Raw genomic sequence first — 19,741 nt, forward strand, 5'->3', positions numbered from 1 at the left:
GCTTCAAGGAGGGGGACAGCACCCCCCACAGCTGCATTAGGGATGACCACTGCCCTGAAAGGAAGGATGATCATATACCGTTAACTTATTAAACGTAGCCAAGAGACCAGCCTGGCAGCCAACTGCTTTCTTTAGGAGACACACTTCTCAAATACCTTTGTTGTACGGCCGTTGAAAAGTTGGATCCAAGATGTGAAAGAAGGAAAAAATAAATCTGTCAGTCAGACCATTTCACTGTCTGCTTTTTTTATTACATGCATGTTTCCTTCTTTCCCATAGCTTTTTAAAACAAATTCAAAAAACGTGTTGTTATGAGGTTAGGACATGAAAATCATGCAACTTGTAACTTGCATGTTTCTTTTTAATAATTTCCTTGGCTGACATTTTTATCTAAAGGATCTCAAAGGAGTTACAATTACCTGTTTTTTTACATGCCAATTTTGGTACCCATTTATACAATTGAGTTTGCTGGAGCAACCTAGGTAAGTACTTTGCTCAAGGGTACAGAAGCAGTACACATACCTAGGATTTGAATCCTCAACCTTCTAGTCAGGAGTCAGAGCCCCAACAAAATTATGATATTTAATTACGACACTGGCCTAACTAATTGAGTTATAACATTGGCCTACAATACCTGCTTTTGTGACTACAGAAATGGTTGTGGCACACTGAATTCAAAAATACTCTTTGATTAATTGTGTAAGTTCATTCACAACACATCTGTCAAAGGTATGGCAATACTTCTATGTAAGTACAGCAAGGACAGAACAGCTGTACATCGTGCTTTAATCATGGTGTAAGATCATATATACCAGCATTTCCCTCCGGTCACTAATTATAAGATGCAAAAACATACATCTATGAGCTTTAAATCAAAAGCTTGCATTAAGGCTTTTCAAGACCTTGAATCCAAGTCTAAGCCCTCACGTGTCCAGAATTTATTTGTTCATTGCTATCTGACAGCCACAGAGAAGGATTTCAATAAACTATTGGTTTTATTAGTTCTCAAGAATGCATGAGAACACTTGGCTTTCCTTATCCAGGGCACCTATTTCAAGAGTCATAGTAATCTAAAGACAATAATTTCTTCGTTTTATTTTGTAAAGGGGGCTTTCAGTCTTTCCATGGATTCTTTCTAAAGAACATAAACCGGTCCCTTCTGGCGTTTTTCTTGGCAGACTGTGTCCTCTCTTTCAGACTGATGTCAGACTCTACAGGGATTTTTTCATCTTTCTGCGTGCAATAAGATGACTGGCTTTTCTCGTCATCTTCCCTATCTTATTCAGACAGGCCACAGTGAGCGATAACTCCAGAGAAAAGGCAGCTTTGCTTTTCTTCGTAATTATTTCCCGATTAATAACTTAATCTTCCAAATGCTGAGTCATAATGTTTAAAAACAATATAGAATACATTGCAGAAATGATTGCAGACCATCCCTTGGTCACTGATTTAACACATCGTTGAAGGCCATTCTTAGGATTTCTGATAACTTCATCAACACACATTTTAATGTGAAACAATTCAGCGTGTGATTTAGTTTGGGGAAAAAATATTTCTCAACGTCCTGGGGGTGATATCACTGAAAACAAGAGGGAAAATATTTTTCGGAGGAACAGTGCTATCTTTTGTAAGGGGAAAAGTCAAAGGCATTGTCTGTAAAATCATTTCACTGATGCTGAGGAGCATTTATGGACTACATTAAAAAATTTTATTACTATATCACTATTTATGTGAGAAACCCAGGTTTAAGAGGCATGAATCAAATTGATTTAATGATAGCCTAAAGGCTCATTGACCATATGTCTAGATTTAATTGTTCCCAAGGGGTCTGAACAAATTTGTGGAAAGGACTTCAGTGTCCACACCCTTGTCAGTTTGACAGTACGTTCTCTCTTTCATTAAGAACATCTCATTAATAAAGTTCATGATCGTAATGTATAAAGTGCTAATTTGCTATTGTGAATACTTAGCATAAGAAATAGAGGGGCAAGACCCTACATCATTTTTCACAATACAGTTAAAAATATACTAAGGCTCAAAAAGTGTTTAATTAAACAAGTAAATAAAATAATGGAGCCAAAAAAAAACCAAAATAAAATATTACTAAAGGGAAATTTGAAATAAAAGCTCTGCTAAAATGTTCTGAATATTTATTTGGAGAAGTACTTTTGTCTACAAACTGGGCACAGCTCATACACACAAAAAAATAATTGTTTTACTATTTCATGCACTTTTCTGACAACAGCAATGAGATGTATGTGCCACTCTCACTTTCCCATTAAACTAGACTAGAATTGTGGTGGTCTTGTGTGGAACTTGACCCAGTCTAGTTATAACACAGCCGATATTTTTAAAACAGCCTAAAACTGTTTTGCTTTTGTCAAGGGGATTGCTTTTGTCAAGACTAACAACTCTGAAAACTCTAAAAGACCGATCAATTCCCACAGTGCAACTCAGACAGATTACATGTTAGACACGACTACAAAAAAAACCCTCCTGGACTTATCTCACCTTTCCAGATATAGAAGAGTCCTCTTTTTCTCAGAGGTCCCTCTTATCCCTTTGCCTTCAACTTCAATATGTACTTTCAATTAAACCTCAGGAAATTTAGAGCAGAAACAATGAAATATTGAGTGTGACCTTTAGCACTCTTCACCTTTAAACTGATCCATTCAGATTACTAACGAAAAGGCAAATAACGGTACTCAGAGAAACATCCAAGCACGCTCTGCTGCAGCCGATAATTGGGGATAATAGCGTGGGACAGTTACAAGACTGTTGGGGGAATTTAAGAATTTCATCTGAAATTGTCATCATCAGTCTGATATCTCCTGCACTACCAGGATTCATGTGAAACAGCATTTCTTGACTTAAATTTTATATTTGAACAATGGAGTGCATCTCCAAGAGGTCATCTCAGCTAGGAAAGAAATGTCTCTACCATTTCCCCACTATTGTTTCCACTTCAATGTTGAGTAGTCTGAAAATGAACCAGCAAAACAAGACAACAAATAACTGAATTAAAAAAAAAACATGGTGTTAATAGATCCTTAGGTTTGGAGGTGTCAGTACCTCACTTGACAAGCTTACCTAACAATCTAATGTTTCTAATGTTTTCAACCAACGGAAAATGTGAAAAATTAAAATAAAATGTGAATAATATGTCCAAAATAAAAAATAAAGAATAATGGCTGTTAGACTTGCTCACCAGCTCCTAAATCGATGCAAGGAATATATTTTATTTTGGTTTTGTGACAGAGCCAGCTAAGGTTTCTCCCCCTGGTATGCCTCAGAACTGTGAGGTCTACAATGTTAAACACCAAAGCCACTGAATAACAATCTGGCTCTAGAGCAATGCAGATTTGCTTTCCATAGAATGTCAGTCTGTTTCTATACTCTCTGGCTTTCTGAGCTCAGTGGCTTCCTGTAACTGGAGCTTCTCAAGTAATGATAAATTAAATTCATTTTTATGGGAGTGCAGCAAGGGGACAAACAAAGCACAGCATACACCAGGGTTGGAAAAAACAACCATAAAGTAAACTTTCTGTAGTTTAATTACTGATCTGTCACAAGCTTTACCTCAGGATTTTTAGGTAAGACCAAAATCATATCATCCAGCCCTAATCCAAACCGTATATGTGTAAATGCGTAGCAAGACCAATTTACATGTTTTGCCCTAAGGATAACATTACAGAATGTTGCTAGTTTGAAGAAGGTAAACAAAGACAGACCAGGCTAATTAAATCCATCTGACACCACTGCGAGCCTGCAGCCTAGGCCAGGGCATTGAATTCTCATGGTGCTCCATGGAAAAAAAGTTATTAAAGATGCTCTGCTGGTTTTGCAGCAGAGGAGTTGTAAATATATTGACAACCTCCACTTTCAAAAACTATTAACAGTATTTAAGCTGTCTTTTTTTTCCCACTCATTTCAAAGGTTTTTCAGACGACACCACAAAATCGTTCATTACCTGTTACAATCCAGAATTCTTCCATGCTTGCACTTACCTTAACCTCCTGGGTTTCTGAAAAGATTGCTTTTTTAGAGACAGATATCTAAACATATTCAGGCGGTGCAGTGGCTCTGTGGCTAGAAGGTTGCCGGTTTGGATCCTGTGGCTGGCAGAGGAAGCCTGCTCCGTTGGGCCCCTGAGCAAGACCTTAACCCCAACTGCTCCAGGGGCTATGAATGGCTGACCCTGTGCTCTGACCCCAAGCTTCTCTCCCTGTCTGTGTCCCCCATGGAAAGCAAGTTGAGGTATGCAAAAAAAGAAATTCCTAATACAAGAAATTGTATATGGCCAATAAAGTGATCTTATCTTATTACCCAAAACTATATTTTCTCACCAGATGCAGCTGTCAGGTACCACAATCGAAGCATCAGACTATACTGCCTGAATGCAACACTTTCCAGATTGCGATGCATTTCCAAGAAAAGCACACCAACAAAATGAAATATATCTCCTTACCTTTGTCTGCATCACTGGAAATATTCCATGATGGAGTTGCTGTCAATTGAGGATCTGGAAGCAAATCAGATCCTACAAAACAAAACAAAAACAATGCAATAACGAATCTGTGTGGGATCATTGTCTGGTATAGAAACAGCATGCGAAGGCCATAATCCTAGTTTATGACAATGAATAAAACACAAATATGTGCTTCCAGCTGCTTGCTGCTATTATTCATCTCCATATTGTCTTCTGTCTCTGCAGATACTATCTAGATGTGATTCTGCAGAGAGAAAAATTGCTTTTGCTGATCACAACTTAGTGCTGACGTATCGTGACATCCCCCTCGACATTGCAGAATTAAGTTTTCAACTTTGGCCAGCAAGCCTTTATTATAATCTGTTTTTTGTTTCCTCTCTCCAAAGCCAAAAACTCACCCATATGTAAAATTAACTTAGTAATATATCATCTCCGCTCCCAGCAGGTTTTACTTGCTAAGTGAATAAATTGTCAATGTGCTGACAGTCTCAGAGCTCTTTTGGCACTGCAATGTGCAGAAATAACTCTCTTGGTATCCCCTGGCCCTAATTAACACCTGGAAACCTACTGACTGCCACAGACAGGTCTCCTGAACTCAGCACTGACATCTGCAAACACAGAAGCAAATTCAGAGCACCGATGAATTTGTTAACTGGATTGTTTCTTTTCAGAGGCATGGAGACTGTAGCACAGGGATATGGTTCTCTTTTCATCTAGTTAGAGAACCAAAGTTTGATTTTGGGATAAAAGAGATGCCAATATCGATGCAACAATCTGCCATTTTCTTCCAAATAATTTCTCTTTTTCGGTCAGTGGATCTGGCATGTAACATACACATCAAAGGCATTCATGGTACAGAGTAAACCTTTGCGTGGAATAGGACTGTCAAACACCAGTTGACCAACACAATGTACAAGTAAGTAAATCGGTACTCTTTGAAAGTCCTCTTCCACATCTGTTTTCCTTTTACAATAATCTTTCTATTACAGTATATTCTCAACAGCCAACCTGGCAAAAAGAGTAAGCAGGTTCTGCAAAGCCAACGGGCAGAAGGCGCCACTCTCAGTAAAGGGCAACAGTTGTTGGAAGAGCAAGTGTGGGAGAGAGACACTGTTGTGGCGCAAGTGTGAAACTGTTAAGTGGGTGTTAATCTGTCGTAAAACATGACGCGTGTTAAAACGAAGAGCCTTTAACGAGGCCTGGAAATTAGTTCACACCTGGTGTCACAGGTTGCACCTCCACCATGCAACAGCAGAAAGTTGTCAGGCTGCCCTGCTTTCAGTACTGTCAAGTCAGCATTGAGGGTGCTGTGCTGAACGGCACATGTGAATTGTTTTCTTACTGTACTCATAGGATACCGTTGCACACGACAGCTGCCTAAAAACAGGTGGCTGAATGCTTGCTAGAGTCACAGCGGAATAAAGCAATGTGTAAACAATCATTAAATTAATTTTTTTGATGAAAGACTGGGTGATTCTCCTCTTCTACAGTGCTTAGTGGGTAACCTACTGAGGACATGGAGTAAAGCAGTCACATGTGATTCCAGGAGCTTAAAGGCTAGAAGATGCATATTATCTATATGTCAGCTATATAATATTATAACTCGCTAACTCCTTTCATATCATTTTATTTTGTCGATTATAATAATGTTTGGGGGAGCCTAACGAATATGTAGTAGTGAACTCAAATGATACATGGCCTCTTCATCTGACTTTGATGAATGCAGGTCAATGGTTGGGTGAAATCAAATTTAAATGCACCCAGCAAATAAAATCTACTAACACAGAGCCTGATTGCAGGTTTCCAAAACAAAAATGCCAGCAAAAACTAAAAAGATTATAACTTGTCTTGTAACAGGAGATGGCTTGAAGTTCTGTGCAAACTGGGCCCGGGTACAAATAAAGTGATACTGAAAAAACAAGAGCACAAAAAGCCCACCTGCAAACCCGCAGTGGGGATACACTTGAATAATTGAAGTTTAATTACCACAAAGTAAATTTGCAAACCTAGAAATGTCTTCCTGATATACTGAAGTCAAAACACGAAATATCTGCGGTGCAAATCTGTTTATTGAGGGATTTCTTAGCCACTGTGGTACTTCACATTTATTTGTAAAAGGATGTCACGCATGGGTTAACTCTGTAATAGTAAGAAACCAATGGAATGCAGGTAAGGGCCAAATAAAAAAGTCGAGGTAAGCCAAAGGGATATCAAAACAAATGAAAGGCCTTTTTCCAGTTTGTGAACATCTGCTAGCTAACCCATCATTATACAATCAAGAAATATCTAGAAAATTGTGGGGGTTATTTTGAGATTAGCATTTAATGTTTTCCAGCAACAAAGGATGGTTTTATTAGTAACATTTGCTAATTATGTCCCAAAAATAGTATGGGTCACACAGGCTGTCCATGAAATAGAGCAGATGAAACAAAGCAAATCTTTGACATTGACACAGAGGGGTAGCTGGCTTAGTCACCCTACCCTATAACTATTTAACTGAATAAACTTCATGTTCGGACTGAAATGATGTATGTGAGAATTAGAATGGATGATACTTGAACTATATTGCTGCTCACTTTAGAAACATGTGATTTTCTTTTCCTGCTGCAATTCTTCGTTTGACTTTTTTCAAGTTTCTCCGTTGACACGAACCCTGTTACATAGTGCACTGGGTTACACACTTTTCCAGACTAAAGAATAAGCAATTCTGATTTATTCAGCACCTAATCAAAATGTAACAGTGCATCCATGCATCTTGCTATGCAAATGACAAACTAAACTACTGTAAATGTTTTTGTGGGATTTTGGGGATGTCAAATGAACAATTTCAGGGTTATCCTTACATTCAGATAAATATACAACAGTGCAAGTATGAAAACACTGAAGAAATGACCAAGGATTCATTCATGATATATTTTTATTTTCATTCCTTCAGCTCCTCATTTGGTTGGTTTAACAGATGAAGAAGGAAATTGTATACAAAGACATTTCAGAAAGGGAACAGAAAATATTTGATGAAAAAACTATTGAAAAATAAAAAAAACAGCAGGAAATGGTACATTCTCACATTCGGATCTCAGATACCATAGGGCTGGTTCACAGCTGTTATTAATGAGTTATTAAGGTAATTACAAAGAACTTTCTGATACAAGTGGAAAATATAATCTTGGCTCACAATGGTTTGGAGAACATAAAGACATCCAAATTTTAAAGCGAAAGTGGAAAAAAAACCAAACCAGTAATATAGCCAGCATTCTGTGGTCCAATGAGATCTGAGTTCACATTGAGTACTTTGTTTTGGGCATAATGTGCCTCTACTGCCAATGCTTCTAAAACAAATACTATAGAGTTGGTTCAAGCTTGGCTACTGAGTGAGATTACTGAAATGCACACCGAGGGGAATAAATAAAAGCAATGCCTTGAGCCACAGAGAAATTCATTTTCCCATTTCAGCACAGGGAAAAGAGTGCGCTTGTCCTTGGCCACTCAACTGTGGGTAGCAGAGTTGAAATTAGGAGGAAACAACTGGGAGACAGCAAAATAAGTCTGAGTGCATAATATACTCTGAGAACAACCCCCCCCCCCCCCTTTCAATATACACATTGGTAACTTGATGACCTCCTACAACAAAGGTACACAAGGGGAAAGCAGGTCAATGAACCATGAGAGTCTGTGGCATACATGTTACGAAGATAATTTGGAAGTAGTGCACAGGAACAAGCAATATTGTTCACTCACGACAGTGAACTGTAAGGAGTCTGAAAACCATGCAGAAAAGTTCAAATCCCGGGTAGAAATGTGATCATTCTCAGTGCTTAAAAATTAAAATGTACCTCATCTTTTCACAAATGAGACTAAGTGATATGTGCTATCACCTGTCCTTTTAAAAATATAATGGACTTTCTTAGTGCTCTTGATAACCAGCTTTGGTGTTGCCTTGAATACTATCCATGAAACGGACCTGCAGAAGGAAAAATTACATTCAAACCAAACATGAGAAACAAATTTCCATTATAGAATCACACTGTACCAGATGAAAATGGTGTTTATTATGTCTCTTAACCACACTCCGCCTAACATGATGAGATCTGGGACATATTCTTGGGATTTTACATTTCATCAGACTATAGAATGGCAATGAATTGATATCATTTTACTATTTAATGACTGGTTCATGTACGGGATGCAGTCTTTCAGCAGTTAGGATTACAGAGGCTTTAAGCAATATTTGAAAATCCAAGCATGTTACCACCTTCTGTGAAATCCATTTATTACTTTGAAAGGATCACGAACCCAATCAGCACACTGACTTCATTCAGATTCGTCTCACTTCCCCCATCCCCACCCCCTTAGCCTGTATTTATTTTGGAAATAAAAACAGGAGCTTGATCATTTGTATTATTGTTCCAAAATCAAAACACAAGCTATTCCACTGCTCAATTTTTTAGCTTCCTGACTGTGTATTTAACATGAGACTAGATCGGTCCCCAGGTCAGTATCAGTGGTCTTTCTCGCATTTCAAATCTGTAAACTGGGAGCTAATTGTATGAACCATTTTAAATATGAAATACCTCAAGAATGAAATATGAATACCCTTACTCCTAAACGTTTCCTTGTGTTAAAGCGACTTTGTACAGCACCCTTAAACACACGGAAAACTTAAGGGAAAGTTTCATAAAAGGTGTTTGTTTCAGCGGCCCACTGAGATCAACTGCAGCTCACACCACAGACAAAGTAAGCCAGTAACCTGTGTAGACATGAAGACCCACCATCCTGAAACAAACACGCAGCTAATCACACTTATGTAGAAGTGGAAAATGGTGTGGATACACAGAAGTAACACCAGAACCCCTACTCTCTTAACATTTTAAGCTCTCCAGGGTGCTGACAAGGCACTAAAAGGTGAGTGAAAGCTTTATGTTTTGATACAGAATACACATACTGCCATTGTCTAATACTCCTCAAAGCCAAAATGCATCAAAAAGAAAAAAAGAGGAAATAATATCGATTCTGTATTTCATTCAGTAAGTAAGAAATTCAAGAAAGTCCAAATAATTAATACTTTATAAAATATTTTGTGGATTATGGCTATACCTCCATGGGCCATTCCATTACAAAATGGGAATTACTGGGGCATGGTGTATTAGCTGTGAAAGGAACTGTTTGCAAATTTGTTTTTGTCTTGTAACCTGATTTACTGTGCCTGTGATGGTCCAAACGGATGCCAAAACCATGCTTAATGAGATGCCATCAAAAGAGAAAATCACTTTTGAAGCAGAAAGCAGCACACTCAGATGCCCTCCAAAACAGGCTGAAATTCAGTTTTAATTCAAATCTTGCTAGCAAAATACATTTCAGCACAGAAGGGCCCTTACTGTCTCCTTTGCCAAAGGGTAGCGGTTGGTGGTGACTGCTTATTGTTCCTGCCGGCATCATTAATCCATCTTTCATCAAACCTCTGACCTTCCCATGTATTCTGAACTCCTCTTGGTTTCCCAAAGCTTGCAAATGCTAAGCCCCAGGCCTCTGATTTTAACATGCTTTTGTTTAGTGAAAGCTGTCAATTACTTCATAATGGCACAACTCAGCAGAGACTCAGTAGACAAACAAATAGATGCTTGCAGCATGCCAGAATACCTTAAACATTTACTTTGACTTGACTTTTATGCCCTCCTTTTAATAATTATTAGGAGTTATTAAAACATATTTTTTTTATTATCTGAAGTGTCGAGCGACAATCTACCTTGTAAACCTTTATGCAAAATAACTGTTTTTAGGATTAATCTATTAACAAAGCAGTGGGTTTGCTAAGCACTCTGTTTTTTTACTTAATTGGCATTATTTCTTCTGAAACTTAGGTCAGCATCTCTCACAGTTAGAAAATGTTAGTCTCTTAGCATTATGTTGCACAGAACCTTTGACAAAGACGCAGAAGGGAAATTCTAAGCAGTTTAGATCATGGCTTTAAACTACTGCAATGAGCTGTTTCAGATCAGAAAAAGTGCAAAAAGACTTAATTCATAGGCAGCCACAGCTGAAGCTTCGTTCTGACTTTTTGTCCCACATTTCTCTGTCAATCACACAACCAGGCTCCTGATATTTCTCTTGCTGAAGGTTAGCAAAATAATTGCAAGCATTCCTGAGAGTGTTTGATGGACACCAGGAGAAGGGGAGGGCAAAGGTTGAAGTTGAAGGCTCTGCCCAAGGTTCTACAGCCTAATACACTTTCTAGGAAGTCTAAAAATAGCCAGATGCATTTCTATTCTACTAGGAGGCTAGTGGAATTTTTCCTATTAAGGGGAATTTTGGCAAAATAATTCAAATACCCACAACATACAAAAAGTGTGCCCCAAAATGAAGGCACCATTTGTATCACATTTGCCCTGCAGACGTGTCTCACAGACCATGCAGGAAAAAGAGCTAGCCTTTCTAATAACGAGTGTTACATAAGTTACTTTTTACAAGGAACACCTGCAGAGCCGATGTTTGATCCTGGAAACAAAAAAGCATTTTGCACTGTTATAACTACGGACTAAGGAATTCACTTTCTTTACAGTCAGGAATGCTGACTAAATTTGCTCACAGTAGAAATTAAGCCAGCTGTTGTTTCTTTTTCTTCATTTTCATTTTAGTTTACAACTGTGCATGTTTACAACAGTACATTACTGAAGAACCACTTCAGAATAAACACTTGTCATAAGTAGGACTGGCTTCATAATAAACCAAAAGAGGCATCAAAAAGTACGAGATGTTGAAATGTTATATACTGTATGTCACATGGAGATATTCTGTATATCACCATTTTTTTAGACACACATATACTTTAAAAATATTTAGGTTGATAGAAGATTGTTGGAACAAGACTATGGGAAGTGTTTTCCCACATTTAAGTATTGTACATTTACTGCTCAGCGAGGTTGAACAAAGAACCTTGCATAAATCTTCCAGAACCGTTACTAACAGTCCGCTTTCACATACCGAATGCAATTACATCAAAATGTACAAAGTAGGTTACTCATTGAAAAAGCCTGGTTATTTTAAGATGGATTTTCTGAAAGAAACATATTTCGAGACAGAAAACACAGACAAGCAATACTCTTGGGGCCCGCTGTTGAAAGGCTCAGTTTTACTTGTTTCTGTCGGTTTCTAAAAAAACAGGCTTAGCAGCTTATAAGGGCAAAATTCAGTTTTTTACGGAACACAACATAATGACTACAGGTGCTTCAACATTTCCGTTGGCTAACGATTTACTGTACAGGCCTTTAGAAGGTTTTCATAACCTCCCATTAATTCAAGGACATTAATAGCACGCTCCCATCCTCCCTCTGTTACAAAACAACACTAACACTCAATAACTCACCATTACTGCTTCGTATGTTTAAGCCCATCCAGTGACAAGAAGAAGGAGAAAGAGGGCACAGACAAAGATCTCTATTGTATTACTTCACTTCCCGCAGAGCTTCCAATGAAATCTCCCAGATTGCTGAGATAAAATACGGTCTGCATGTAATATTTCACTGGCATGCGCTAACATATTGTTTCTATTCTTCGCTCTTCATCAATATGCCAGTGCCTTGGTAATTCTTTGTGACGATGTTTAAATTGTTAATAGCATGCAGGTAACCAATACTTGCCTCTAGCACAAGGAATCTTCCATTGCAGACAGGAGCGAGATCTGTTGCTGATTAACTTCTTTTTTTTTTAATTCCAGGCCACTGCCAAGCACCTAGTACTAAATTTGTGCTGTTTCATTTATAGCTGTGGCATGACAGCTCTGTAATTGGGGACACATGTGCACCCAGACTTGCCCTTTCACCCCTTAGGATAGTCTGTCAAGGCTCGATAAGATCAAATGCTAGTTTCAATCGAAATGTTCAGAAGTCCGAAGGTTTCGGTTCTTAATAAAACACAAAAAAAAGAAACCATCAGCCTCCATTGGATCGCATATGGAACATGTTTACAGTATTATCCTGCCTCCACAATGTTATCATGAACATTCACTTTGGGGATCAAACGTTCTCATCACAACATGTGAAACAGAATTCTCTATACAAAATATCAGACGAGTCTTTAGGTTTTAAATAACTTCACCATTGGATGTAGGCAATTTCTCACAAGGGCAAAGGAACAAGCATTTCAGATCTGATTTGTCTACAGCTGGATTATTAGTAGCAATCTGGATGATCAAAGTCTTGGATCTCTTCTCAAGATCTCATCTTCTAAATCATTGTACAGAGAACTACAGATGAAAACATCTGCTATTCTATCTTTAAATATTAATATCAATTCCATTCACTACTCCTTTATTCTCACCATCCATACATATTAGATCAAAATATATTACCCATATAAATAACTGTCTAAATATTAATGTTTACTCAAAAAAGTTTTTGACAAAACCTGAATTGCTTCATATCATTTAGAAGTGTTTTTAATTTAAATATGTATACTACTGGGAGGCACAGTGAAGCAGATTAATTCCAGTTTGCAGAGCTGGGCCCTGTGTTCAGTTGTGGACCTGGGGTGCTATCTGTGTGGAGTACGCATGTTCTCACTGGGTTCAAGTTCCTTCGGGTACTCCAGTTTCCTCCCACAGTGCAGAAACATACTGGTAGGTTAACAGGTTTCTGGAAAACTGACCCTGATGTGAGTGTGTGTCTGCCTTATACCTGCTGCTTGCCGGGGTAGGCTTTGACTTCCCTGAATTGTAAGAAATGGTTATAAAGTGCATGAATCGATATTATTTCCTCTTTTTTTCTTTGACATCATTGAGTCAGTTTTTGTTAAAACGAATAGACACAAAATACGGATGAGGTCCTGACATACACATACCGTTCTGTGCTCACTTTTCTTTTTTTGACAAGTATTTCATTTGACACCTGCAAAAAACATCTTAATCTAATGTCGTAGAACATGTAAATTGTTTGTACAGTGTTCCACCCAAGAGTAATTTAAAAGGAGTGTACTGCTAACAGTCCTGACATTAGTTTAGGATACAGCCCATTGGACAACTGTGTCTTTTATTTTCCAAGGGGCTAAGCAGTGCCAGAATTCGGCAATGCTTAAGTCTCCCTCGGTCTTGTTGCCCAAAAGCCAAACTCCCGTGACTTGGACCCTCGAGGGCATACGGTGTTGTACATAGAGATGCATTGCACAGTGGACGTGCTGTATGACTTGCATTATGAAAGGTGACAGATCACTGACAGTGAGGAAAACACACACAGCCCTCATCTCTCCTGTGCTGGTATGAGGTTTGCAACAACAAATTCTTTCTGAGGTTGCGAATTAGGGGGTTGGCATTTCCAAACTGGAAAAATATATCTGATATGAATATACTTATACAGGTTATTTCATTAACAGTGATTTCTTCTTTCTCTTTACTTGTTCTGATTTATGTAGTCTGTACTTAAAGCAGGGGTGGGGAACATACAACCTTCAGAAACCAAAAACCTGCATTGACGGTATAATTCAACAGGAAGGGCTCAATTTACTTCTGACCTAGAGGTGAAGAAACTGGCATTTAACATATTCGCCACACCTTTCAAAGCTGAAGTATCCAACTTTCAAAATGGCAGTCACAGAGCTGCAAAGCAACAGTGAACTCACGGCAACAATCTCTCTGCTAAAAATACTATTGGCTCTTCATTGTAGATGACAATAAATGACAAAACTAAGGAAAGACACACTAAAACTGCATTGCTATTTGGCAACACATGCTGCTCTGAGCCAAAAGTTGCTTTTTACTTGTGTGTGTGGGTTTGTGGCCTGCAATTTATTTTTTTACTGTGGCCCATGACAGTATCCATACCCGGATTTACAGGATTTGGTAGGACGGTTGTTCAAATATTTCCTTAGTGGTAAGAAGAGCAGCTTCTTTGAGGAATCTTGGGAAACAACAATGAATAAAGAACGCAAACAGGATTTAATAGGGACTGCATCTTTGACGATGCCAGCTGAAAGTTAATGGAGAAGTGCCATTTTCCATGCCACAGTGGGAAAAGAGCTAATTTACTAAGGCTGCTTGATGGCTTCATACTATTTACAGATTTAATGCATTTAAATGCACATGAGGGTCCACATCTGGAAATTGTGCATTGCAGTTGAGCCTGTCCATATCCAGCACACTCCGAAATAAGCAGTCACTGCTGACACTACACAGAGGCCCATGATTCCCTCATTGATTTTAACCTCCCCTCCACCCGCCCCTTTCCACTAGCAGCACAGGCTGTTTTATCAAGTCTCCAGTAAACAGTAATAAAAAATGTGATGGTGGTGGGGAAGAGAGAAGGTGTGTGTGTGTGTGTGGGGGGGGGGGTTGGCTTTAAGTTGTTCAGTCCTGAGGCCTGAGACAATCTGTTTCGGCACTTTTTTTTAGCATATCAGTCAAAATTAGTCAGCTCCAAAACTCTTGGTTTAAACACAACACCTCGTAAACTAAGAGCAGTGGAATGCTTCGCTGCATGCCTAACCCTTCCAGGAACACAGTCATTATAGAAGGAATAATTGCATAGTGTAGAAGACACAGGCAAGAATTGTTTTAGTTTTAGCAGATAACGTTTTTTCTAACCCTTTTTTGTGGCCTGTCAAAGAAGTATTTTCAGAAGTTGCTGGGATGATTTCCACCGACCTCCTCTCTGACTAGGAAAAGCTGGCGCAGGTATAAACAAGTAATTTGCCAAACAGCTTTTACCTTTACAACTCAGAAAAGCTGCCATATAGATTTACACCACTTCCAAAATATTATCTCCCTCTTTCTCTTCCTCCCTGTCTTAATTTCCATGTGTTTAAAGACATTTGTAATCATGTGAAATAATGTTAAACAAAATTCACATTCTAAATGGACTGGATAGTTTCAGTTCAAATTCCGAGCATCAATTATTTTGGAGAATTTTTTGGAATAATATTGCCTATTCCATACGCAGAACTGTAGCTTCCCTACAAACTTTCATATGACTACATAAAACTGGATTTTTTCCCTCTATAAATCCATATTACATTGAAACAAACACACAATTCTAAAAATATACATAGCTGTAAATGTTTTGGGGGCACCTTCAAACAATCACAAAACCCATTCTCCTGCAATAACCATCTGAACAGGCCAGGTCAAGGCAAGGAACATTGTCTTTTGCCCTGTCTGATGGTTTATACATGTTAGGGAGGAACTCGGAAAACTCAGACAGTGAGCTAGTAAAACAGTAATGACTTTTACAGCTTGCATAGTCTGTTTGTAGTTCAGCCTACTGACACACCAGTATACTACTTAAAAGAAAAGAGACAGGGTTTCAAAGGCCTTGCCCATTCAGTGTTATTACCCCAATAGAACAGAACAACAAATAACTTCAAAAATTGCACTTAAGTAGTGAAAAATTAAAGAACATTCATCTATTCAGTATTTGAAAGACTTATTTGTTTAAAAATAATGTCTGAATTCTAATAGATCTCATTGTATTAAGACTGCAAGATCTTACTCTTTTCTCCAAGGGTGTGGAAAACAGGAACCTAAGGGTTAGATTAATTTTTGAACATTTTGTAAACATCTAATAAAGGATAAAGAATTCATGTGTGAGGATTTTTGGAGAAAGCTAAGGATTTTATAAGCTGTTCCTGCCAACAAAAATAGCCTACATGTTCCTTCAAAAGTCACATTTGATTAAAACAGCCCCATGCAAATTACATGGGGGAAAAACAGACTGTTGTTTCTTCTGATTAGCAGAATACTTGATTAATGCAGTATACACATGCCCATAAAAAATAATAACCAAATTGTATTTATAAGCACCGTTCAAACAAAAACAGCCACACAGGAAAAAAAGAAACAGAAAAGAGCACAGTAAATTTTCTTAATGAGTACAGCTAAATTATACATCATATGCTTGAAAACCTAGGTTTTTAAGATACTTTTAAAATGTTGACAGTTGCAGAATCTCTAATGGATTTGGGCAGTGGATTCCACAGATGTAGTGCCATAGTATAGAAGACTATCACTAATTATATGGAGCCTTGTCTTTGGCAGACTAAAAAGGCCTGAATAAGCAGATTTCTGATCGTGTGTTGGACTACTCACGCATTAGCTCTCTAAGATAACCTGGAGTTAGACCTTATATGTATGCAAAAGAACCTTGAAATCCATTTAGACTTCACAGTGAGTCTGTGCAATTCACAGAGGACAAGAATTCTGCTAATATCCCTAAAAATTTTAAGTAGCACACAAGCCACAGCATTCTGGACATGCTGAATTCAACAGATGCATATAGGCACACGCATACTGTATGAAGTACACCTGTGTTTATATATAAAAACAGGTAATCACAGCATAGGGACACAGAGAAAAGAATGATAACAGAAGAAACTATAACAGAAATCCTGACTACAAATCGTGTGTATTTTAGGGACAATTCCTGAAAAGGGCTCATTTTTTATCTTGATAACCCACATCATAGACCAAGCAGGCTTTAACACTATCCAGCCACTAACATGAATAAATAGCACATAAGATTGCCTACATACATGTGCACCACGGTGTTACTTCGTAACGTAGAAGTTCTTTGCATGCATACATTTGGACAACCTCTTTTTCACTTGATACTTTCATTATACTTTGCAAAAAGTCACAAACCAAGTCACAAACCAAATAAAAATAATTTTAGTTCTCCTGCTGCCATACTTTAATCCTCAATTAAGTGCATTGTTATATTTACCAACTGCACTATAAACATTGTGCACATGTGGAACTGGAGTTTAATTCTGAAGATAGTGTAAGGGCATGTCCGAATAGATATTTAAGTGCAAATGGCTTGAAATGTATAATGATACATTACCACATCAAGCTATCAGTGTTTGACGACAGCATTCACATTTTCAACACAAATTTACTATAGTGCCTTCCACTGAAGCAAAGTCAGATGTACTGTAGTCCATTTGTTCATATATCAATAAATTAATAATAAATAAACTCTACATACATCCTTACAAATGAGATTTAGTATGAAAATAAGACTGACTGTTGATCAAACCATCGGAGAAACTGGTAATAAATTGGGTATTTACGGGGGATTAGATTCATTGCTCTGTATGTAATAGCATAATATAAAATGCAGAAAAAGAAGAGCTTCAAAAAGGCTCCATCTCCAGGGTCTCACTGATCATCTGATCTAAGGGTCTGGGTAGTTGTAAATCAATCAGATCACCCAAAAAGCCCAGCAGTAAAAACAAGGCTGTGTTGTGATAGACCATCTTGTGATCAGTCACACATGAAGATCACTTTTTTGTTGGAATCTGAAACAGACATAATGTACCTTTGATGTTTTAGATATATATTTCATTTTGATACAGGTAATGACATTAGAGGTGCTCACAAAAAATAGCTGCAAAGAAATGCTTGAAACCTTCTGACCCTGTTGCCTGTGAAAAGCTCCTCAAAAACAACATTTGTATTTATGATAACATACAGTATGAACGCAGCTTCACTGTATGAAACAGAGGAGGCCTTTTTGTTCCATATTACTTCTTTGGATACTAGTAGATACTCTATTTTAAATCTCATCCATCTGTTTCTTAAAGAATCCCAGAAGCCATCTTCAATAATTCACATAAAGAAAATAAAGATGACGAAACCGTATACCCATGATGGAGAAGCTATTAACAAAAAAATAGCCAAGAAGGGCCAAATGATCTCTTCTCACATATAACCTTTTTTAAGTTCTTGCAGCCTTTTTACAGATTTTTAAAGCAAAACTTTAACCCAGTTAAAATGGGCTTATATATAAATACGATTTCATTCAAAATACTTTTTTATCACCAGTTGAGACAATTTAAGAAGCAAGCCTTGCAACAGACAACATATTGCAAATAAAACTGGTAAAACATGGTATCACACAACATTTCTAAGAAAAAAAATAAATAAAAAGGCAAAAGGTCCATAAAAATGATAATGGAAATAATAGAGAGTATGTGCCTTGTAAGGACTATGTCATATACTACAAAATAAATAATAATGGAATCATTAGATATTTAAGTATTAGAGTACATGTACTTGCAGAGGGGACTCTATTGTTAAAAAATCTTTACACTCATTATTTGTGAGCCTGATGGCTTCTGGAACAAAGCTAAATTCCCTTCTACTTGTCTCACACTGTGGACAGCAAAAACATCTTGCTGAAGGCAACAGTTCAAAAGATTAAAAACGAATATGATGAGTATTCAGTGAAGGCACAGGCTTTCCTCAGGATCTGCTGGACACGAAGCTGTCCAGTAGTCATTAAGGCTCACCAAAGATTTTAGCGGTTCACAACATTTTGAAGGCTGTGTTTGTCTTTTTAACCGAGCGATGACAGATAAAGGAAAAAGTTAAAAGACGTTCAGTGAAAGAGCTATAAAATGTCGCAGGGATGTGCACAGAATGTGCAGGGATTTTTTCAAGAGTCTTCATCACTAATGGCATCAGAGCTATCAAATGTGCTTCGAAATCACAAGCTGTATAAGACACGTAACCTTTCTAGGAAAAGGAAAATTTTCTCAATAAGAAAAATCAGAATCAGAATATTTTCTCATTAAAGCCACAGGGAGGAAGCTTCTGACAGGACAGAAGAGAAAATGAGATAGAGCTGAAGGAGGGAAGCCCTCCTCTGAGGTGGAGACTTTGGGCAGGGACAGGAAGTTCCATCCAGAGTCAAGAGAGCAGATAAAACCTGATAATGATTCTTCCACCTCTTTGATATTAAAGCTATAAACACACTATTGGATGTCTTTCCTGTTTATAATTTGCTTATATGTTTAAATGTATGTTTACGTTCCCTCATCCAAAATGTGCAGAAAAAAAGATTCATTAACCACTTTAATCAATATAAAAATGTTCTAATCCTTTCACATTTATTTGTGAATCTGTCCAGTTCAGACCTCTTTAAAAACCAATGTGTGTGTAACTTACAAGATGTTAATATTCATAGTTATTATAATATTCAATAATTAATAGCGACTGCACACTTTTTAAAGACACAATAGCCCTGAAATGCATCCCTTATAATGCAGTGTATGAGGGTTGGTACAAAAGGAATGCCTCCAATTCTCATTACTAAAAAATAAAATAAAAGGTATTATTATGATACAGATTCTTTAGAAAAATATAGACTGTGTATAAAATACCCCCACAAATAGCAAATGGTGAACACTGCCAGCTCGAACCTCAAAATGAATAGTGACTGAATTTTTTAAAAAACAGAAAATTTTTGCATGTGCATGAAAAGGATATCA

At 37.6% G+C, this 19,741-nt stretch overlaps 1 protein-coding gene across 1 annotated transcript in view; it reads right to left on the reverse strand.

Moving 5' to 3' along the window:
- Positions 1 to 19,741, reverse strand: part of ror1 (receptor tyrosine kinase-like orphan receptor 1) — a 113,561-nt gene that overhangs the window by 29,157 nt on the left and 64,663 nt on the right. Inside the window, exon 2 of the mRNA XM_088598586.1 lies at positions 4,469 to 4,540. Coding sequence (XP_088454712.1) covers positions 4,469 to 4,540 — 72 coding nt within the window. The remainder of the gene's footprint in view (positions 1 to 4,468; positions 4,541 to 19,741) is intronic.

This window comes from Lepisosteus platostomus, chromosome 11 (assembly GCF_059453375.1).
Source record: "Lepisosteus platostomus isolate fLepPlt1 chromosome 11, fLepPlt1.hap1, whole genome shotgun sequence".
NCBI classification, from domain to species: Eukaryota; Metazoa; Chordata; class Actinopteri; order Semionotiformes; family Lepisosteidae; genus Lepisosteus; species Lepisosteus platostomus.